Below are 23,982 nucleotides of genomic sequence, written 5' to 3'. Positions count from 1 at the left end.
TATAATGTCTATATTACCCAAAGCAATTTATAAATTCAATGCAATACTGATTAAAATACCAATGACTTACTTCAAAGACATAGAACACATATTCCAAAAATTTATATGGAACCAAAAAAGAACACGAATAGCCTCAGCAATCCTGAAAAGAAAGAAAAAAGCGGGAGGTATCACACTTCCAGATATCAAGTTATATTATAAGGCCATTGTACTCAAAACAGCATGGTACTGGCATAAGAACAGGCACATAGATCAATGGAACAGAACAGAGAACTCAGAAATAAACCCACAGCTCTATGGACAACTGATATTTGACAAAAGAGGTAAGACAATACAATGGAGTAAAGACAGCCTCTTCAACAAATGGTGTTGGGAAAACTGGACAGCTACCTGCAAAAAAATGAAACTAGACCACCAACTTACACCACTCACAAAAATAAACTCAAAATGGATAAAAGACTTGAATGTAAGCTGTGAAACCATAAGCATCTTAGAAGAAAACATAGGCAGTAAGCTCTCTGACATCTCTCGCAGCAATATATTTGCTGATTTGTCTCCACAGGCAAGTGAAATAAAAGACAGGATCAACAAATGGGACTTTATCAAACTAAAAAGCTTCTGCACAGCTAAAGACAATAAGAACAGAATAAAAAGACAAACTACACATTGGGAAAACATATTGGATAATATGTCTGATAAGGGGTTAATAACCAAAATTTATAAAGAACTTGTAAAACTTAATACCAGGAAGACAAACAACCCAATCCAAAAATGGGCAAAAGAAATGAATAGACACTTCTCCAAAGAGGACACACAGATGGCCAACAGGCATATGAAAAAATGTTCAACATCACTAATGATTAGAGAAATGCAAATTAAAACCACAATGAGATATCATCTCACACCAGTCAGAATGGCGCTCATCAATAAAACAACACAGAATAAGTGCTGACGAGGATGTGGAGAAAAGGGAACCCTCCTGCACTGCTGGTGGGAATGCAGACTGGTGCAGCCACTGTGGAAAACAGTATGGAGATTCCTCAAGAAATTAAAAATCAAACTGCCTTTTGACCCAGCTATACCACTGTTAGGAATATACCCCAAGAACACCATAGCACTGTTTGAAAAGAAGAAATGCACCCCCATGTTTATGGCAGCATTGTTCACGATAGCAAAGATTTGGAAACAGCCCAAGTGTCCATCAGAGGACCAGTGGATTAAAAAGATTTGGTATATATATACTATGGAATACTACTCAGCCATAAGAAATGATGACATAGGATCTTTTACAACAACATGGATGGGCCTTGATAACATTATACTGAGTGAAAGAAGTAAATCAGAAAAAACTAAGAACTATATGTTTCCATACATAGGTGGGACATAAAGATGAGACTCAGAGACATGAACAACAGTGTTGGGGTTACAGGGTGGGGGGAGGAGAGGGAGGGGGTTGGGGGAGGGGAGGGGCACAAAGATCATGGCTTTTCAGCATTGGCCATATTCCCCCCTTAATCTATAGACAGACAGCAAATATTTACGTATGGTGTTCCCACTATAAAGACTGCTGTCTTAGGGACAAATGCTGATAAACTATTTCAGCAGTTCCTCCTTCTTCAAAGTCTTATATGTCAACATAGAGCTCCATGTTTCATAGGACATACTCAAGCTCACTCCATGCTCCCTGGAGCTTTAGCACAAGGGAATGCCCCCCCCCCCTTTTTTTTAGTATTTTTTCTTTTATTTATTTATTTTTTGTATTTTTCTGAGGATGGGGATGGGGAGGCAGTCAGACTCCTGCATGTGCCTGACTGGGATCCACCTGGCATGCTTACTAGGGGGGAATGCTCTGCCCATCTGGAGTGTTGCTCTGTTGCAACCGGAGCCATTCTAATGACTGGGGCGGAGGCCATGGGGCCATCCTTAGTGCCCAGGGTGGCTTTGCTCTGGTGGAGCCTTGGTTGCGGGCGGGAGGAGAGAGACGAAGAGGAAGGAGAGGGGGAGGGGTGGAGAGGTAGATGGGCGCTTCTCCTGTGTGCTCTGGCCAGGAATCGAACCCAGGAAGCCTGCACACCAGGCCAATGACTCCGACGGGTCTACCATATCATGCTTTTTACTTAAAAAAAAAAAAATTTATTTTACATTTCTTTTGAAAGAAGATTTTACATGCTGATGAACAGGAGACACCAAATCTTTTTTGCCTGCAAACTACTACCTTCTTTATTAGATCTAGTTAATAACACTGTTCTGTCTTTTTTCCAAATAGCTCCAGATATATGGAAAAGATTTATATAGGTGGATGGGGATCCTCAAACCCCTCAGTGAGATCTTCTGAGAATGCCTTTTAAGATACCTAGAGGCAGAAAAAGCCCAATAGAGATCAGGGGAACTACCAGCTTTTAGGATACACCCTTAAAGGCTCCAACGCCCCAAAGGGGTCTCATAGGATGCCATCTGGGTCCTGCTTCAATAGTGGAAAGGAAGGTCATTGAGCTAAAGCCTGCCCGGCTTACACGCCTCTGCTGTGAGGAAACAGGGACACTGGAAGGTGGGCTTCCCCCTCGCTCCTCTAAGGGAGGGTTCAGTCTCTTCCAGCCCTGTTCCAGCCACCGATGACCTAACTTTGCCCAGAAAGCTGGGGTTTGCCACTGAAGGCTAAAGGTGCCCAGGGCCGTCGGCCCCATCTACGACACTGTGGACGAGCCTAGGGTATTTCTTCCAAGAAGCAGGTAAACTGATCTCATTTGCACAAGGGCCACTTAACTATGTTTTGCCTGAATAGTCAGGTTTTTTATTCTTCCCTCAAAGATCTCTGTTGTGGGTGTTGATAGTCCTATTTTCTGCTGCTTTGCTTAATATATAGTGTTTCCTTTATCCCTCCTACCTCAATGCCCCACTCATATTTCAGGCTGGGACCTACTCCTAATTTAGAGCTCTCTTTCCTCCTTTTGCCAACTTGTATTATGAATTTACCTTTGCCACCCAGCTTAGTGTATCCCAAAGTTCTCTTTACCAGGTCACAGTCACAGAGCTCCAGGGAAAAGCAACCTGGTCTCAACTCTCCAGGCAGAGGAGAACAGAAGCTCCATATCCACGCATGCTGCAAATGGCTTTTTCCAGTCTACCTGAATCATTACCAGCTGGAAGCAGCGGTCATTGGGACTTGGACATGAGCTGCAAAGTATAGAATGGTGACAACAATTCCAGTGCCATGCGGACTTTTCCTGTGGGGAACTTTCCTGGACTCCTGCTCCCTGTGACAGCTCCTAACAGACTGAACTGTGGTTGGGTTGCATTTTTCAGGGATTTGGCATGGTGATGGGGCCAACTTGGACTTGGTGAACATGTTAAGGACACTACTCTTTTAGGGATTCTTGCTGTATTGGCCAAGAGTTTGCTTAAAGGCTTTTAATCACTGTAAAAAAAAATAGAGGACTGGATAAAGAAGATGGGGCACATATACACCATGGTATACTATTCAGCTAGGAGAAATGATGACATCGGATCACTTGCAGCGGAATGGTGGAGTCTTGGTAGCATTGTGTGGGGTGAAATGGGCGAATCAGAAAAAAACAGGAACTGCAGGATTCCATACATTGGTGGGACATAGAAGCGAGACTAAGAGGCATGGACGGGAGTGTGGTGGTTACGGGGGCTGGGGGGAGGGAAGGAGGGAGAGGGGGAGGGGGAGGGGTACAGAGAGAACTGGATGGAGGGTGGCGGAGGACGATCTCTCTTCGGGTGATGGGTATGCAACAGAACTAAATGACAAGATAACCTGGAAATGTTTTCTTTGAATGTATGTACCCTGATTTATTGATGTCACCCCATTAAAATAAAAATTTATTTAAAAAAAAGTATAAGATACTTGGCATTGAGTTTTAAAAGTTCTTTATAGATTTTTGTTACTAACCACTTATCAGATGTATTGAAGAATATGTTCTCTCATTCAGTGGGGTGTCTTTTCATTTTGTTGATGGTTTCCTTTGCTGTGCAAAAGCTTTTTAGTTTGATGTAATCACATATATAAATTTTTTAAATTTTTAAAAAGTGTAAGATACTTAGGGTTAAATTTAACCAAAGAGATGAAGGACCTGTGCTCTGAAAATTGCATGATATTGAAGAAAGAAACTGAACAAGATAGAAAAAATGGAAGCTATATTTTGCTCATGGATTGGAAGGATTAATATTGTTAAATTATCCTACTACTTAAAGTAATAGACAGATTTAATGCAATACTTATCAAAATCCAATAACATTTTTCTCAGAATGAGAAAAACTGATTCTAAAATTCATATGGAATCACAAAAGATCCCAAATAGCCAAAGAAATCTCAAGGAAAAACATAGTGGCAGGTATCATGCTCCCTAATATAAAACCATGCTACAAAGTTACAATAATCCAAACAGTATGGGGTGCTGACATAAATATAGATAGATAGATAAATAGAATAGAACAGAGGCCAGAAATAAATCCTCACTTATATGTTAAATTAACCTATGACAAAAAGACAAGGATATACAATGGGGAAAAAACAGTCTCTTCAATAAGTAGTGTCAGCAAAACTGGACAGATACATCCCCAAAAGTAAAACTGGACCACTTTCCTACTCCATATATAAAAATAAACTCAAAATGGATCGATTAAAGACATACATGTTAGACCTGAAACCATAAAACTCCTAGAAGGAAATATAGGCAGTAAACTCTTTGACATTACATTTAGCAATTTTTTTTTTGGATATGCCTCTTGGGCAAGAGCAACAAAAGAAAAATAAACAAATGGGACTACATCAAACTAAAAAGATTTTCACAGTGAAGGAAACCATCAACAAAACAAAAGACAACCTACTGAACGAGAGAGGATATTTGCAAGTGATACATCAATAAAGGATTAATATTTAAAATATATAAGGAATTCATACAACTTGACATCCCCTCCCCCCCAAAAACCAACAATTCAATTAAAAAAATGGGTAGAAGACCTGAATAGACATTTCTCCCAAGAGAACATACAGATGGCCAACAGACATTGTGAAAAGATGTTCAATATCACTAATCATCAGGGAAATGCAAATCAAAACCACAATGTGATATCACCTCACATCTGTCAGAATGGCTATCATGAATAAATCAATAAACAGAAAATGTTGGCCAAGATATAGAGAAAAGGGAACCTTTGTTACAATCCCTTGTTGCTGGAATTGTAAATTGGTTCAATCACTATGGAAAACAGTATGGAGATTCCTAAAAAATTAAAAATAGATATGCTATATGATCCAGCAATTCCACTTCTGGGTATTTATTTAAAGAAAACAAAAATATTAATTTAAAAAGATATATGTACCCATATATTCATTATAGAATTACTAGCAATAGCCAAGAGATGGAAGCAACTTATTTGTACATCAATAGATAAATGGACAAAAAGATGTGCTATATACATACACACAGTGGAATATTGCTTAGAAATTAAATAGAATGAAATATTGTCATTTGAAACAACATAGATGGACCTAGTAGGTATTATGCTCAGTGAAATAAGTCAGACAGAGAAAGATAAATACTGTATGATCTCACTGATATGTGGAATCTAAAACAAAACAAAATAAATGAATGAACAAATGAAACAGAAATAAACATAGAGAACAAGCTGATGGTTGCCAAAGAAGAAAGAGTGGGAGATGAGAATTAAAAAAAATAATGTTTTGAGGTATGGTGTTATCTAAAGGTTGAATAATTCAAATGAGTTAATAGTATTGTTTAAATAATTTATATCCTTCCTGATTACCTATTTGTTCTATCACTTATTTAGAGATGATTCTTGAACTATCAGAGTATATATATAAATTTATCTATTTTTTGATGAAGTTCAATCAGTTTTTGCTTCATTCTATGTCATGTGGTATTCTGAGCACTTTTCATCTGTTCATACAATTTTTACATCAATTCGATGTGAACAGATGAGAAGTCTGGGCACAGAGAGGTTAAGCAACTTGCTTAAGGTCATGCAGCCCAAGGTTGGCAGGACAGGGACTGGTAGTCAGCACCTGTAGATAAGATTTGCACTCTTAACCAGGCCTCCCCCTTTCCTTTCAAGCAAGTGTCCAAGGAAAGTTAACAGCCAGTTGCTGGATTAAAAATTCATGGAAACAAAAAGGAACAAAATTACCACCACAGAGAAGCCATTCAGTGGTTTTAAGGACAAACACTTGAGATCTTGAGGGGAGCACTGAATGAGCCCTGCCATTTCCAAATACTCTTCCCTCTGGGCTATTGGTCCCTGTGATGTGTTGACTTGGCCAGGCCAGGTGCCCATCAGTTGTGTGGTCAAACACATCTGGATGTTGCTGAGAAAGTATTTCTTAGACAAGATTAATGTTAAATCAGTGGACTTAGAGTAAAGCAGATTGCTCTCCATAGTGTGGGTGGGGCCCACATAATCAGTTGCAGACCTTATGAAAAAAGATTGAGTTTCCAGAATAGGAAGGAATTCTACCTCCAGATCATATTTGGGGTCAAGTTACACCAACTCTTCTATGCATTTCCAGCCTGCCTTAAGATATTTGGACTTCCCAGGCCCCACAATCATGTAAGTCAAAATAAATTTCTCTGTATACACACACAGCCTATAGGTTGTTTCTCTGGAGAATCCTGACTAACACAGTCTCCATCATCACCCCATGTGGTTTCATCTTCCTAGCATCTTCATACAGAGGGAAGCACCAACCCTGTGCCTGGGATCACTGAAGAGTGCCTAGAACCAACCCACTCAAAGCTGAGTCTGGATGGGTTTCATGCCTTCAGATAAATGACTAATGAAATGGGATCTCCTTCATTCCTAGCAAAATCTTGAGGTCCTGATGTGCAAGGTCCAGGGCCTGAGCAAGTAGACTTTCTGTCCCTCACTGGTAGAGGTGTCTGGGAGGCACTCAGGAGTCTTCTAGGTGAGCAAGATCCCTTACACTGGAGGCTTCAGGGAAATCAGTTCCATAAGAAACCCTGACAGAGGGCCAGCCCTGCCCATTGATGCTGCCACCCAGATGCAGCTCCAGGCCAGTTCTCAAGTGGCCCAGCCCACATGCCACACCAAGCTCTTCAGGCTCTTCCCCATCATCTTACATATATGCACTCATGTCTCAAAGAAGGACTCATAATGACTTTATTTGTTAATAGGCAAATCACTCACATAAGGCTGGACAAAGTAACATCAACCAAGTCACAGAGGAGGACACTGCATAAAATACAGGGGATGAAGGAAACTCAGAGCCAGACTAGGCAGTGAGGGTGGAGCCAGCCTGATGGGTGGGTGGATCAAGGGCAGAAGGAGAACCCAGGTTGGAATCAAGGCTCCAAAGATTTCAAGTAGAAGTTAGAGTTGGTTCTAAGAACAGCAGGAATTCTGGGCTGGAGCAGGGACACAGCAAGTGAGGCAGGAGCACATGGGGTCACAGAGCAGGAACACACAAGAAGCTAGGCTTCAGCAGCAGGGTTGGCAGGAGGAGGGGGGCACAGCAGGAAGAGACAGGAAAGCAGCAGGCGGGTCTGCACACAGGGTGACAGATGAGGGACACAGAGGAGGAGGGTCTGCAGCAGGATGAGGAGTAGGGTTTACCTCCAGAGCAGACGGACACAGAGCACACAGGCTTGCTACAGACAGGTGTGCAACAGATGGTTGTGCAGCCAGACTGCTGGCAGGGGGAGAAGATGCAGCAGGAGAGGTACATGTACTCACACATGCCTGAACTTGGAAGCACATTCAGTCTTTCCCTTATGGATCATGTTAGCTGCAGTGTTTTCTGGTTTAGCTTTCTCAAGCGAAAAGCTCCTTGTTACTGTTGAGAGACTCTATCAAGAACAGATGCTGGATTTCATGAAATGCATTTTGTGCATCATATCTTATCTTTTTAAAAGTCCATTAATATAGTAAATTACATTAATTGATTATTTTTTAAACTTTTATTTTGCAATAGTTATTGATTTATGAGAAATTGTGAAGATCAACAAGGACACAGGGGACTTGAGCAACAGGACAAACCAACAGGACCTAACAGACACCTACCAAACACCCCACCCAACAACGGCAGAGTCAGGATTATTCAGAACTGCACACGAACATTCTCTAGGACAGAATATATACTAGGACATAAAACAAAACTAAGTAAGTTTTTAAAAGTAGAAATAACACAAAGTACTTTCCCTGAACACAATGGAATGAAATTAGAAATTAATAGCAGAAAGAATTAGGAAACTCATAAATATGTGGAAATGAAACAACGTGCCTAACTAACCAAAGGATCAGAGAAGAAATCAAAAGGGAAACTAAACTACGTTGAGATGAATAAAAATGAAGACCAAAGAAGCAGAGCATATGGGCTCCGGCTAATATATTCCTAAGAGAGACGTTTATAGCTCTAAGTACCTACAGGTCTCAAATCGATAAGCCTGAAGCAAGCAGAATTAACAAAATAATAAATATTAGAAGAGAAAGAAATGAAATAGAGAGTAGAAAAATGATAGAGAAAGATCAATAAAACCAAAAGCTGGTTCTTTGGGGGGAAAAATCAACAAAATTGACGTTAGGTACGTTAATTATGAAGGAGAGAAGGCTCATATTACTAGAGTCAGAAACAAAAGGGGGGACATTGCTAACAACTTATGGAAATAAATATAATTATAAAGAATTATTATAAATAATGATGTACTAATAAATTATATAAATTAGATAAAATAAACAAGTATGTAGGAACAAAAGAACTGCAAAACTAATATTCTGAGAACTGCAAAACATCATTTTTATGTTAAGGAAAGATCAGACAGAATCACAGTCCACAGACAAAACCCACAAGGAGGATCACAGTTATGGGAGAGCAAGGATCAGACTTGTAAATAGAAATGGTTTGTTGCACACCGAGGAAGTGTGTTGTCTTGGAACCCACAGGGAACAGCATTGGACATCATTCATCCAATCCTGACACCTCCCCTCTGAAGCTCCCAGTCCTGAGTCTGGGCTGGATGGGATGGCAAGGCACAGGTAATCAGATCCCAAAAAGTTAAGTTTTGTTAGTTTACTGTTTACCTTTCCTGCTAAAAGATATTAAACTAAAAACTCTAAGCAGTATTCTTAGTGTCTGACATGTTAGCACACTAGAAAAATTATAATTGCAAGAATTGCCAGTACAAACCCCAAGCAAATGGCCACACAGTCTCTGCCTTTGCACTCGCAGTGATGGGGACCTCACTACCAATCAAGGCCAGTACTTCTGACTCTAAAGGTATAAGAGACCTTGATTGTTGCCTCTCTGCAACCTGAGTTAGTCATGCCCTATGCACGCTCTGGCCCTGAGGACATTGGGTTGTTCTAGCACAGAGATAAGAAGTGTCACTGACCTTTGGGGGAAGATTGGGAACTTTCAAGGTTACAACGATCGAAAACTCTTCGGGAAAGAGGTCACATCTGATGAAAATCTTCGATGCAGGAAAGCTCATGGCGTGGGGGGCGGTGGCCGAGAGCTGGAGTCCCAGTGCTCCTTGAACCCGCATGACGCTGATTCCACTCTCAGCGCCATTTGGAGGGATGGCTTCTGCCAGGATGTCCAGGGGGCGCAGATCTGTGTCAAGAAAACCACAGGTGGGTTATGCCAGGATGTTTACAGGGCACCCCATGCAGCAGGCCAGCTCTCAGCATGGTACAGAATCCTTGCAAGAGCCCCAAGGGCTGGTGTCTGGAGGAATTTGTGTTTCTGGAGCCTGACCTTGACCCAAGTCTGGGGCTGACTGGGGTATGAAGTTTTGATTCCAGGACCTGCGGAGTTGTGCCTGGTTAGGGACTCATGAAAACTTGGAGCTCTGGACAAACACTGTGCACCCTAAATTCACCTCCCCCCCAAAACTTTGAGAGACACTGGTTATATGGGTCCCTCCTGGCTGTGGGTTTGCCTTTCTCAGTTTTAGCTGTGGCCCCACCAGTGTCCAGCCCCTCATTAAGGGAACATGGGTCCTTCTCCAAGCAGGCTGCCTGGCTTCCAGAGCATGCAGCAGTCTGGCTAAGCTCCAGGCATAAGTAATTAGAGCTCATTAACAGTGAGGGGGACCCTGAAGTCAGTTAATTCCAGTGTGAGCCTCTCCCTGCATTGTTTAATTAAAACAGTCTCTTCCTATTTCCTCTGCACCCCTATCCATGCCAACACTCAGTCTTCTCACTGACAGATACTCAGTCCACACGCACTCGTGTCTGTCTCTGCCTTGTCTACATATGCATGGGAAGGTTTTCAAGGCTTAAGAGACGCTGAGCATTGTATCTTCCTGGAAAAGTTCCCACTGGATACAGGAACCAGTGAGGGACTGTGCTTATGAAAGTCAAGGCTGTCTCAGGACGGTCAGACACGTGCAGGGGATGAAGTTCTGCAAGAGCTAATTCTAGTCAATTTATACATTCATTAGCACCTCTCGTGTTCATGTTGATGTACAACAGACGATGGCTGAGCTATACACGCAGGGCAAGAGAACTGACCCGCAGCCTCTGCAGCTATCAGCCCAGAACGTCCAGGATGGGAGTGACCAGTGAACACCAGATCCCCTGATTTTTGTCCTCATTTCCAACTCGGGATCAACCAGAAGAGCCAGGTCACTCCCATGAACAATCGGTCACATAGGAGCTCCAATCCCGGCGCTGCCTCCAGCCTCCCCATATCTTAGCCTTCCTCAGGCACATGGAGTGTCCCTTTTCACTGTAAACTCTCCCCTACCCCTGCCTGTCTTGAGCTTCCACCAACCCCAAATAGTGGAGACCGGCATCTGCTACAAACAGTTATGGGTAAACAGTCTTGGCTTGTTTTGATTTGGGCGATCGTTTTGAAAAGGTGGTTTCAAAAATAAATTGTCATTGCTCTCAAGTACCTACAATTCAGCACAGGATGTGGTGGCCACGGACACACTGACTCAAAGCTGGCTACACTTAAGGCCCTAAACTTCAAGGTCTTACAATCCACAACTCAGGAAGCTCTCTGAGCCTCAGATTCCTCACCTTTAAAATGGACAGGTGGTGAGTGCCCCCATCAGAGCCCAACGGAGGTGGAGGAAGAGCGGAGTTGCCAGGGGTCGGAGGAAAGGGAAGGAACAGTAACATTTATAATCACCTGCTGCGGTAGTACACGCAAGAGGCTGAACCAGGGGAGGCACTGGCCCCCCCATCACCCCCACAGAAGGACATGTGAAGGAACCCCAGGACAAAAGCCTCCTGCAGGCAGGAAAGGGAGGAAGGGCTAGAAATGGAAGGTGTAGGACATCGAGTCAGAGTCAGAAAAGTACCTGCAAGACCCCACACAAGGAGGCCTCCAAATGCAGGCACCAGGCAAGAGATGCAGATGCTACTGGCGGAGAGGGGGCATGCCCTGCCTGTGCCCCAAGCCTGCCATGTGGTAGGGTGAAGCCTCTGTGACTGCCAGTGGCCAGGCCTGACAGATCAAGCCTAAGTTTCTGGCCAGGAACCAAGTTCCCCATGCCCTGATTTGTTCTTTGGGGAGGCTTTCTATACTGGAGCCCCTGAAGACCAAGGTTTTCAGGAGGGGCCTGCTGCCTTTGCTGGAAGTGCAGGAGTGAGGCCATGAGCCAGGTAAACACATGGCAGCACTTTAGACAATCTCTAGGCAGGGGTTCCTCCATTAGGCACAGGAAGGGAGAGAGAACTAAATGGCTGATAAAATCTTCACTCTGTGGATTTCGTTGATTTAAATGGGGTGTCCAGGGACCAGGAAAAGTTTCTTTCCAAAAGCTTAAGTTAGGGTATAGAACGGTTAACTATGGGACAGTAAGACCAACTACAGAGCCAGAACAACAAAATAGTCCAGTTTGGGGCTAAGAAGAAATAGGGAGCACTGACGAGAGGAGCTCTGAGAGCTCAGAGGGACCCACAGGTAGGCAATGCAGGTACCACACTGGCCAACCGGAGGGATGGTGGGTGGTGATAGGAAAGCAGGACTCTGTGGGGAAGAAGTCAGGCTCAATTCCACCCTGAACAGGAATTACCATTGTCAACTCCAGGAAGGGTGAAAGATAAAACTCCCCAATCAGAGAGAGGAACAGAGCTGTTCCTGTGATCTCAGGTTATGGAAGTCCCAGACAAACTCAATTAAATACAAACCTTCAGGAAGAAGTTGATACATCTGCCCACATCAAAATCTCTGCTCAGGACGGACCGCACGGGCAGTACCCATGGCTATGGGCAGATGGGAAAGGTGCTTGCCACTCCTAGAACTGAAAGGGTACAAAAGGAATGGGGATCCCTGAGAATCCACAGGAAAACATAAGAACAATCCTCAAAAAAGAAAAAAAAAAAAAAAAGAAAGAAAAGCAGGCAACTTACAAAAGAAGGAACCCAAAAGGCTCACACCCATGTGACAGAAGGCTCCAGTCATACAGGTCAGAGAGATGCAAACAAAGCAGTAAAAAGATATCATTCTTTTCCTATTCTCCCAGTTGGAAAAGGAAAGAGGGAGCCCATATAAAGCTGGAGCACAAAGGGGAAAGTGACTGATGTCCCTTCTGGGGGCTCAAACCTGCTTTCCTTAACTTGTTTGAAAGGAGGTCAGGGCGTGAAATAGGCTGGCCCTGGGCTCTTAATGAGGCCATCGGGCTCTCTGGGGCTGGGGCCCCGAAATAGCGAGGAGACCAACAATAATCCAGCAAACATGGCACAGAGCACCCCCTGGACCAGCATGAGCTAAGTCCTGTACATGCATCAATAATTTTAAATTCAAAACACCTCCTCCTTCTGTCATGCTCCAAGGTCTGCCTCAGCGCCTTGGCATCAAGGGCTCCAGAATGCATGCCTTTTCCACAGGATCAGGCACGGCAAAGGCAGTGGCATGAGCACCCAGTTCTCCTGGGCCCTGCTGTGTCCTCTAATTGACCTCTCAGAGGCTCGGTCTCCTCAACAGCCACAGAAGGTGGTGTCCCTCTTTTGTGCAAGACTGGGAGGGATTGGAAGTCTCATCTGGCTGGCAAGAGCTGCTCCCCAAATACAGATTGCCTCATCAAGACTAGATCAGAAAGAGATTTCGCATCCCTCACGAAGCAGTCAACCTGTGTCAGGCTACTTTATAGGAAATGTTTAACTTCCCACCCAAGTTTGCAGAAGGACCTGTGTGTGCCTGCAGGAAGGCAGGCTGCAAGGCTGGCTAACAGGTCTCTGGAGTAAGATCCATGTTGCTCATAAGGAGCTGACATTAAGTTCATGTTACACAAACAGGCAACAGGGCATCGGGGTGCCTTGGTCAGCTGGCATGGGAAAATCCGTATGCAGAGCCCAGGAACAAGGCCATCTGCTGGCTCCACATTTGCCAGCTCAGAACTGGAACCCTCTTTTCCGCCCCTTTCAAATGCTGTCCTTTAGGAACAGTGACTACCTGGCCTCAGGGACACATGGACTTCAGGAGACAGAAGACAGAGTGACAGCATGCAGGCTGCAGGGCAGGGGGTTGATAGGTGCTCTTCCAGGACAGGGTGCTCTGTGGCCCTCAGGGTCTAACCCACAGAACATTTCTCCATTGATCCAAAATGCCTCTTCCTGGACTCACCTCTGCCAGGAGCTGAGAAGTGGGAGAGGCGAAGATAAAGGGGCAGTCCCTGCCCCCAGAGACCTTTGCAACAAAAACCCTGCTCTCTCTTGCCAGGCATGAGTACTTTCCCATCCAGCCAGCTCCCCTTGTTTCCCTATCTGCCATCCTCCTGGCAAGTGAGAACACGAAGAGCAGTTAGATCCTGCTGCAAGGGCCTTGGGCTGCAGGCTGTCAAAGTCCACAGGCTCAGTGCCTAGCGCTTTACCTGCCTCCAATTACACTGCATGTGAACTCCCAGTTCATCATTGTTACCCTTAAAATGAAGATGTAAACCCAGGAATTATGGAGTCAGAGCCAGGAGGTGCTGGGAGATCAGCTCATGCAAAGAACCAGGTTCAGACCAGGACCGTTGGCACAGGAGGACTTAAGGACATGCTAAAGGAGAGGGTGATTTACAATAGTAAGAGCTCTGTCAGAAAAGGAACGTATCAAATCAACCATCTAATTTTGAAGAAACTTAAAAACCCCGAGCAAGTAAAGGAAGGACAAGGGGAGAAATTAAGGTCACTGAAAACAAAAGTCAATGAAATCAAAGCTGGTTCTTCAGGAAGATTGATAACATTGATCAACTACTTCTAGCCGAACTGACCAGAGAAAAACGAGAAGAATCAAGATATCAATATCAAGGGGAAAAAAACCCCAGGGGATATAACTAAACATTTTCAGAAAGCAAAAGGATAATGGGGTAACCCTACACACAACATTAGGCTTATTAGTCAAAGCCTCAGAGGAAGTGAACCCACTCCTCAACTGGCACAAACTACCAAAATACATTTAAATAAGAAGCAGGTACCAGGGATGTCTGCTATCTAGGGAAGAAAACTCCAGTTTCTTAGAAAATTCTACCAAACATTTAAAGAAGACAAAATGACCTGTGGCCAAGTAGCTCAGTTGGTTAGAGCATCAGCCCAATACACCAAGGTTGTGGGTTCCATCCCCGGTCAGGACACACAAAAGAATCAACCAATGATGCATAAACAAGTGGAACAGCAGAATAATTTTCTTTCTTTCTTAGGAACTCAAGACTACTTCCATATTTAGAAATCAATGAATGGGGGTATGCGGCACATCTCTGTTTTAGCTTCACAATTTCTCATAAATCAATAACTATTGCAAAATAAAAAGTTTTTAAAAATAATCAATTAATGTAATTCACTATATTAATGGACTTTAAAAAAGATAAGATATGATGCACAAAATGCATTTCATGAAATCCAGCATCTGTTCTTTATAGAGTCTCTCAGCGGTAACAAGGAGCTTTTCGCTTGAGAAAGCTAAACCAGAAAACACTGCAGCTAACATGATCCATAAGGGAAAGACTGAATGTGCTTCCAAGTTCAGGCATGTGTCAGTACATGTACCTCTGATGGTCGAAGTTGAAACAGTTTGAACAACAAGAATAGAAAATGACAATGTTGTCATACAACTCAATGATATAAATACTCTTTAGTCCATATTGAAATAAATAACAGAACAAATAAACAAATGGAGGAGAAGAGACAACTCTTCCTTACAGAAGAATTTTAACCAGTAAATGGCATTGGGCTGAGGAGGGGGGAAGTCACCATGAGAATGCTGCAGGGACTGTGGCTGCAGACATAGTCTCCAGACAGGTGCTGAAGCCACTGAGAAGAGGTTTCAGTAGAAACAGAATGATTTCAATGTCTTTAAAAAAATATTTTCCAAATATGTATTAATTACAAAAGGGAAAATGGTCATATTCTTAAGAGATAAGGCATACGGACACCCTGTACCCCTGCTTCACTGGACACATGACTTCTGTGAGGTTCTTCCCCCAAATAAAGCAGCTGCAGACTGATTATGATAAAACATCAGACAAACCCAAAGTGAGGGACGTTCTATAAAACACCCAACCAGTGCTCCTCAGAAGTGTCAAGGTCATACAGCATGGGGAACCTGAGTAATTGTCCCAGACAGGTAAAGAAGGAGGTCTGACAAATGCCATGTGGGGTTAGGAAACACAGGGACACATTCATGGGGAACTGGTAACTCAAATGCAGTGTGTCTTTCAGTGAATAATAAGGTACAAATATGGTTTCTAAAATTTGATAATTGACCTATGGTTGTGTAAGATGGCGACATTAGAGGAAGGTGGGTGAGGGGCATATGAAAATTCTCTGTACTCCTTTTATGATCATTTGATAAAATGAACTTTTAAAAATCACCCCATGAGCTGTGCCCTGGAATAAGCAGAAGTCACATGGATGCTGCCAAACCCATCAAGCCATGTGCTGCCTGTACCCCATCTCTCACCTGCTGTAGACCCAAAGCCCCGAGAAAAGAACCTGCTCAGCCTCTCCTTCCATCCCTGACCCTAGTGAGTGTCTGATTCAGAGCAGGTGCTTGTGATGGGCTGAACTGTGTCTCTAAAGTGTTGCTTGGCCCTCAGCCCCAGGGTCTATGAATGTGACTTTATTTGAAAATAGGGTCTTTATAGATGCAATCAAGTTAAAATGAGGTTATTAGGGTGAGTCCTAATCCAATTTGACTGATGGCCTTATGAGAAGGGGAAATTTGGACACCGAGGGGTACATAAGGAGAAGGCCTTGTGAACATGGAGGCAGAGAGCAGGATGGTGCTTCTACAAGCCAAGGAGCTCAAAGATGGCACGCAAACACCGAAAGCTGGGGGAGAATTTTGGGGCAGATTCTCCCTCACAGCCTTAGAACCAGCCCTGCCGACACCTTGATCTTGTGGCCTCCAGACTGCAAAGAAAATGCATTTCTGCTGTGTGAGCCCAACTGCCTGTGGAGTTTTGGCAGCTCAAGGACACTGATACAGTATTGCATACACCTTATGACTCATACTGTCTTTATTTAGAAACCAAATAAACCGCCAACTACAATGCACATGACCTGGTTCCACCAGCAGGGCAATCCACCACAGGATTCCCAGATCAGGGACCAAGATCTCACACCCCATATAGCCGGTGCTGCCTTGGCCTCCATAATCCCACTAAGACAAGAAGATAGCCTACACTCCACCTTAAGTTTTCTTTCTAAGACTAAAAACAGGTGAACACTCCCCAAGCCAATTTTAAGAGCTATGGCAACCGTGTCTGCTAGCCTGGTTCTTGTGACTCTTGCACTGAGTCCGCTTGGCAGGTGGACGACTGTCCAGAGAGCTGCTATGAGCCCTCCTGCTATGTCCCCAGCTGCTGCCAGCCCACCTGCTCTGTCCCCTGCTGCTACCAGCCCACCTGCTGTGCCCCCAGCTACTGTGCTCCAACCCCCTGCCAGACCCTTATCTGCACCCCAGTGAGATATGTGTCCAGCCCCTGCTACCAAATGACTTGTGGACCCAGCCCCTGCCAATCAGCCTGCACCAGCTCCTTCATGCTCTCATGCTACAAGCAGTCTAGCTGCCAACCCTCCTGTTGCACCTCCTCTCCCAGCCAGCAGGCCTTCTGTGTGCCCTTCTGCTGCAAGCCCATCTGCTGCACACCCGTCTGCTGAAAGCCTGCGAGCTGCGTGCCCATCTGCTCTGGGGCCACACCTTGTCCAGCTTCCTCGTGCTACTGCAAACCATCCTCCTGCATGTCCCTCATCTGCCGCCCTGTGTGTAGACCTGCCTGCTGTGTGCCTGTCTCTTCCTGCTGTGCCCCAGCCTCTTCTTGCTAGCCCAGCTGCTGCTGCTCAGCATCCTGCATGTCCCTGCTCTGCCATCCTGCCCGCTCCTGCCCAGCCTGCTAAGTTCCCACTTCATTCCAGAAGCCCTGCTGCTGACTGAGCACATCTCCCCAAGGCCAGCTGGGCTCAGGTCCCACCCCATGACTGTGGTTCACCCAGACACGCCTCAGTCCAGTCCTCACCTATGTCGTGAGGCTGTCCTCTTTCAGGTCAGGGTCAGGTCACCTGTGGAATCTGACTGCCTTGTTCTGAAATGTGCTAGGAGTTAGACCATTTCCTAGTGTCTGCTGGTCCAGCCTGCTTCTGAGCTGGACGATGTGGAAGAATGAAGTGACCGTACTCAAAGTTGTGGCTCTTGAGGGGCTACTAGGAAGCCCTCGTGGCAGGGCCCCGTCCATATCTCTTACCCCTCATGAGGACCAGCTCAGCCTCCATCAGTCTTTGACCCTGAGCCTTGTCTGGATACACTTGCGCAAACTGACCAATAAATGCCCCTGAACTGAGCACTGCACTAACGTCTATGTGTCTTCCTTGTCCTTTCTCAGTTGCACTGCCCTGTTTTCCCTTTGTACATGACCCTCTGATGTCTGGAAGGGCCCTGCATGGTTTTCTGTGGCTCTCAGACTTCCTGACTGGGTGGTGGAGGGTATGGCAGGCTGCATAGCCCTTTGGCCATTTGGGGCCATCTAGGGTTCATCCTTCACCTTTCTGTACTTACTCACTGAACAGTAATTTTTCTTGATGTGACTTTGAAACTTATCCACAGACATATTTGCCATGGGTCTGTGCAAACAAGACACCACTGGTAGAATGGGAGTTGGTAACATTTGTCATGGAGCCCAGAGCCCCCAATAAGTTAGGTCAAGGTTTCTCATGTCTCCCCAGCACCCCCTGTTAGAATCTCCAGGGTCCATTCCTCTGAATGTTGGCTGCATGGCCCAGTCCTTGGGGGTGTAGATGTGTCTCAAGTTGAGCTTGAATTTGGATGAAGAGTTTCCCAGAGTGGAAGCAGGAGACTTAACTTCAGAGCCAAGAAAGGACTTTAGGAATAAGAAGAAACAAGGGACTGGACTGGGAGAGAAACAGGGTTCTTGAAAACAAGGAGTTACACTTGACATTGGATGTTGATGGACCTGATTCTTCCCCCATCCTAAGTTATTAGAAAATGGGACAAAAGATATAAACAGCCAGGTTTCAGACACTAGACAACGGACAGCATAGACTCAGGTCCTTGAGAGAAGGGACACAAAGGGGGCAAGTCTTGTCATTTAATTTCCTAATATTGGACAACTTTCCAGAAATCTTTCTATTAATGATTTCTGATTCTGTTGTGGTCAAACAACACTCTTTTTATGATTTCAGACCTCTTAAGTTTATTGAGACTTGTTTAACTGCCCTGGCTCGCTGGCTGAGAGCATCTCCAGATGGCAGCTCATGGAGCGCTCACAAGCAGCAGAGTGGCTTTGCTGAACTGAAGAGGTAGGAGTCAGAGTTCACAGAGAGTGAGACAGCTGAAATCTCTGGGGAAGACACAGGAGAAGGGAGAGGTATACAGAGAAAGCTCCACAAGGTTCCCTTAAGGATTCTATTGCTGAATCCTATGCTGTTCATTCAGAGCTTGGAATCCCTGAGGCTGGACAAAAACAACTGCAGAGTGGCAAGGGGGACAGTTACCTGAGCATGCACACAACTGAGAGATATTAGAGTTCCAAACAACCAGAATGGAGAGACCTCGCCGATCACCAGAGTCATTCAGTACCAATCCCAAAAGAGTCACATCTTAATAGCGGCACTCAACCTGCCCAAGAGTAAAGGCTTCCCCTAATCTGTCCTAACAAAACTGGAAAACAAGTATGAAAGACCAAAAGCACTGAGCTGATCTATAATCAGTGACTGCCACACAGAACCAAGTTCAACACACTATAAAAAAGGAAACAAACTCCAAATTCAATGGAATTACAGTTTTATTTTATCAAAGTCCAGCATTCAATGAAATATTAGTAGACACATGAAGAACAGGAAAATGTCACCCATAACCAAGAGATAAAATAGTTTATTGTTTCAATAGTTCATTGTTTCAATGTGGGTCTGTTTCAGACCCACAACAGAGTTGACGTAATTAGCAAACAAGGTACTTAAAATAATCACTATAAATTTGTTTAGGAATTTAAAGAAAAATGTGAACATACTGAAGAGAGAAATAGGAGATACAAAAGAAAGCTCCATGGAACTCCAAAAGCTGAAAAATATAATATAAGCAATAAAAAAATGAGCAGAAAACAGAATTGATGGACTTACATTGCTTGATTTCAAGACTCAATTTAAAGCTACATTGATCAAGACCATGTGTAATTGGTGTAATAATAAATGTAGAAGAATAGAATAGGTAAGAAAATGCAGAAATAGAGCTCCATGCATACAGTCAATAGACTTCAGCAAGGCAATTCAGTGGGGAGGGATAATCTTCTAACAAATGATGCTGGGACACCTCATAGTATATTCAAAAAATAACTGGAAATGGGGCATAAAACTAAGCATAAAAGTTAAAACCATCAACTATTGAGAAGTGAGCACAGGACAAAATCTGTGTGACTTTGGGTTTAGACAAAGATTTCTTAGATAGAACCATTGAAGAGAAATACACCTATTAGAACAGTGGTCCCCAACCCCCGGGCCGCGGACCGGTACCAGTCTGTGGGCCATTTGGTACCGGTCCGCAGAGAAAGAATAAATAACTTACATTATTTCCGTTTTATTTATATTTAAGTCTAAACGATGTTTTATTTTAAAAAAATGACCAGATTCCCTCTGTTACATCCATCTAAGACTCACTCTTGACGCTTGTCTCGGTCACGTGATACATTTATCCGTCCCACCCTAAAGGCCGATCTGTGAAAGTATTTTCTGACATTAAACTGGTCTGTGGCCCCAAAAAAGTTGGGAACCACTGTATTAGAGTTAATCAAAATTAAAGATGCCAGCTTTTCGAAAAGCGCTGTTAAGAAAAGATGAAAAGGCTAGACACCAATGGAGAGACTCCCAGCTTACATGTATGACAAATGACTGGTATCCAGACTACATAAAGACTATTTACAATGCAATAATAAAAAATACAATCTGATTTTGTAAAAATGAGCAGGAGTCTGGCACAGACACGGCACTGAAGAAGACATACAAATGGCAAACAAGCACATGTAATCACCATCATTAGCCATCAGGGAAATAAGAATATCACTACACACCCTACACCCACCATGTGATCAGCAATGCAACCCTGGGGTATTTACCCAGAAGAAATGAAAACATGCTGAGAGAGGTGTTTAAAGTGGCTCAGAATCACCACCACCTGGAGAGAACCCAAATATATTTCAACAGGTGGATGGATAAATGGTGGTATATCCATTCAATAAAACATGACTCAGCCATCACAAGGGAATTAACACCTGACATAGACACCACCAGAGACAAGTAATTGGAGCTAGACACTGAGGGCATGCACTGTGCGATTCCCTGTGTGTGACCTGTTTTTAGTGGGGTGGCCAGGTTCCAGGCGGAGGGTGGTGATTGGAAAGGGATGCCAAGAACCTTGGGCGTGAAGGAAGTGTTCTACATCTTGACATTGGTGGAATTGACAGGATGGCGACCTTTTAAAAAACTCATCAAACTGTATGAATAAATTGAATACATTTGATTACATGGCTATTGTATCGCACCAACACTAAAGAGTGGGTGAAAAATTAGCGATTATGACTGAACGCCTCTAAGTCAGAATCCCGCCCAGGCGGAAGGATATGGCAGCGCCGTAGGACTTCTGTTGGCCTCGGATAGCCGGTCCCTCGCTGGCCTGGCGCGCGCGCGCACCCCTGCGTGGTGCGGCGTGCTCTGCCGGGTGTCGGGACCCTCCGGTGCGGAGAGCCCCTTGTCCTGGGAAACGGGGTGCAGCCGGGAAGGGGGCTGCCCCCTCGCCCCGTCACGCTGAGGAGCCACTGAGCCATTTCACCCACAGGTGTTATAAAGTACCAAAGGCTACAGAATTAATATTAATATTTTAAGAGGCTTGGAGAACATTTTATTAATTTGGGTTAAGGTGTGCAGAGAAATTGTGAGAATAGTCTCTGTACTGTATGATTAGCATAACCAGGATGTCTCTTGCCATTGTATTGTAAATGAAAAGAGAAGGAAAGCATAGATTCCCTGACATTCCACCACACCTGTGGGGAAAGGAGTGAATGGCTAGCCAGGTGCAGGAAGGGAAAAGCCAAAATAAACCTTTTCTTATAACTATGAGCCATTTGCAGGCATTTGTCCCCACGGAAACTACCTCTCTTATGTAAATGCATGTGGTTAATACCTCTCACTGGACAGAGAGATGGCGGATGAACACTAGAAAATATAGGAAGGCCTTTTAATATGTAAAGAGATATCTTTCTACCATTGTGTTGACTTGTAAATTTTGTTTTCTCCAAAATGATGTATGGTTTGCAAATTGAACGTGGTCCTATCATGTTAAAGGACATATGACTATAACCAATAGCGGTAAGAGGCTCCTAATTGCAATTTTTGCTTCTGTACTTCCCACTTACAAAACTATAAAAACTAAGTAGAACAAAGGGTCAGCGCGCTCTCCGTCAGATTTCTGTAGGAGTTCCCGCCGCTTGGCCAAGCTAGACAATAAAACTTTAATGTGTAACCGACGGACCTTGCTCCTGTCTTCCATAATTCGGGTCCCTCCGAATTTGGATTAACAACGCAATGCACGTTCGTGGGGAACCTGATGCTAAACCATTTGTAGACGACCTGCTTCTGGGTCGGGGTTTCCTATGTAGCAGAGCAGCTCCTTCGCTGCGATCTATTGAAAGCCCCCCGACACAAGGGTTTGTTAATTAAATTTATTTTTAAAGAAAATAATTTAAATAAATATATGAAAAATTAGTCAGCGGGAGAAGAGGGAAGCTTGGTCAAGGAATATACAGCAGGCAGGGCATGTGCGTGGGGTGGGAGGTGGCCATCCTTTCAGAGAATTAGGCTGAGATCTTCAGGGGATAACAGGGAACAGCATGAACACTGACCTCAGGAAGAATGCAGGGCTCACAAACAGGCAGGTAATAATTTCAACCCCCCACCCCCAAGTAGGGTTGAACATTGTCTGATCCTTTAAGGGTGGGGACAGTGGTCTACTTCCTGCAGCAGTTCTGGCTACTGCCCCTAGTGGGTGATCTTTGGGGCATTTGTGCCGCGTCCCACGCGATGAGTCTATTACAGGGTCTCCAGGGGGAAATGGTATGAAATTGAATTAAAGATAGAGAGAGAGACTTAAAGATATATACAGGATGGATTCGGGAGGATGCCACAGCTTGCCAATAGTCACTACTGTCAGAGCTGCAAAACATGGCCTCCCCCTGAAAGACATCTGTCTTTATTCCTGGGTAACATGGGCCATTAGCAATTCAATTAAGTTTCCAAGGCAACTCAAAGACAACCCCCACCATACTAGTCAATGTAACTTTACACCAAGAAGAAACCAGCTTCGAGTCTCTTCAGGGGAACATGGGTGGGCAGCCCTTTGTTAACTTAATTAGGTAGGTGAGGTGGGAGGTTGGGCCCAACACCTCTGTCCCCTAGATATCCAAACTGCAAAATACCCTGTTTACTTTTCAGTCCCCAACACATTTGCATCCTTATTAACATGGGCCCTTGCATGGTGCCAATGTCATCCTGACATCCGAGTAGGCTGTTGTCCATGGTCCTTTGGTACATTGAAACTTGATACGGATGCTCAGGTCACAAGGGAGGCCCTGCATCATGACTCTGTGTCCCTCACACTCCCAGTGGAGCTTAGATCTGCCAGAGAAGGGCCCAGGGCACGCACGGTGTGCACCGACACGGGACCCTGAAGGTTCTGCCACCCGTCCCTTCATATTTTGTTTCCACATCTTATTGTTTATGCCTGTGAGCTGGGCTCTCTCCCTCTCTCCATCAGGTCTCTGCTAGCAATGTAGACCTGTGCGTGGATGAGAGGTGACCCCTGGCCCACAGAGGCTGTGCTGCATGGGACCCCCTGGCCAGCTTCCTGATGAGCGACTCTGGAGGATGGGTTTGCCCAGATGAGACAGTGAGTGGAAATGATCCAGGGGCCTGAGCACTCCTAGACCATGATGTGTCTACAGGTGACCAGCCTCACGGAAGCCTCAGGCATGGTCCAGCAGACGTGACATTCCTTAGCAAGGGCAAGAGTCTTTCCCGGTTACCTCGTCCAGAGCAGTCAGCCCACTGCCTTTAGGATCTCTCACTCATTTCTAGAAATACTTGGGGCTGGAGAGGACCAATGCTTGGTGAAAACCTTGTGTTCCCACCCCCCCGCCACCCTAAAATAAGATGGAGGAAGCAATCAGGTGACAAAGTGAGTTTATTGGGGTGCCTGAGGTGTTAAGAGGCCGAGAGTGGAGGTGTAGCGACTCAACAGAGAAACTTGGAGGGAAGGACAGGTGACCCAGGGCCAAGTGAAGGAGCCTCCTGGGGGCAGGGGCCCAGAGAAGCAGTGAGGTTGGGGATTTCTGGGAGCAGAAGTCAGGTCAGGACAGTGGAGACCTGGAGGACCAAACCCTGGTTGGGACAGCCATCCAACACAGGTCAGAACCAGACCGAGGGTTGACTGGAAGGATGACAGTCACAGGGTGAGACAGAGCCCAGTTGGCCCTGGGGAGACATGTCTGG

General features: G+C 44.7%; 1 protein-coding gene and 1 pseudogene across 1 annotated transcript in view; one reads left to right on the top strand and one right to left on the bottom strand.

The window, feature by feature from the left end:
* Positions 1–9,503, bottom strand: part of TSPEAR (thrombospondin type laminin G domain and EAR repeats) — a 60,057-nt gene extending 50,554 nt beyond the window's left edge. Inside the window, exon 1 of the mRNA XM_066365904.1 lies at positions 9,390–9,503. Coding sequence (XP_066222001.1) covers positions 9,390–9,488 — 99 coding nt within the window. The 5' untranslated portion in view covers positions 9,489–9,503. The remainder of the gene's footprint in view (positions 1–9,389) is intronic.
* Positions 9,504–9,685: 182 nt separating this feature from the next.
* On the top strand, positions 9,686–17,331 carry LOC136391811 (keratin-associated protein 10-3-like; annotated as a pseudogene).
* The last annotated feature ends 6,651 nt before the right edge of the window (positions 17,332–23,982 follow it).

The sequence above is a fragment of the Saccopteryx leptura genome, chromosome 2, assembly GCF_036850995.1.
Source record: "Saccopteryx leptura isolate mSacLep1 chromosome 2, mSacLep1_pri_phased_curated, whole genome shotgun sequence".
NCBI classification, from domain to species: domain Eukaryota; kingdom Metazoa; phylum Chordata; class Mammalia; order Chiroptera; family Emballonuridae; genus Saccopteryx; species Saccopteryx leptura.
This window is presented reverse-complemented; position numbering and strand designations above follow the sequence as displayed.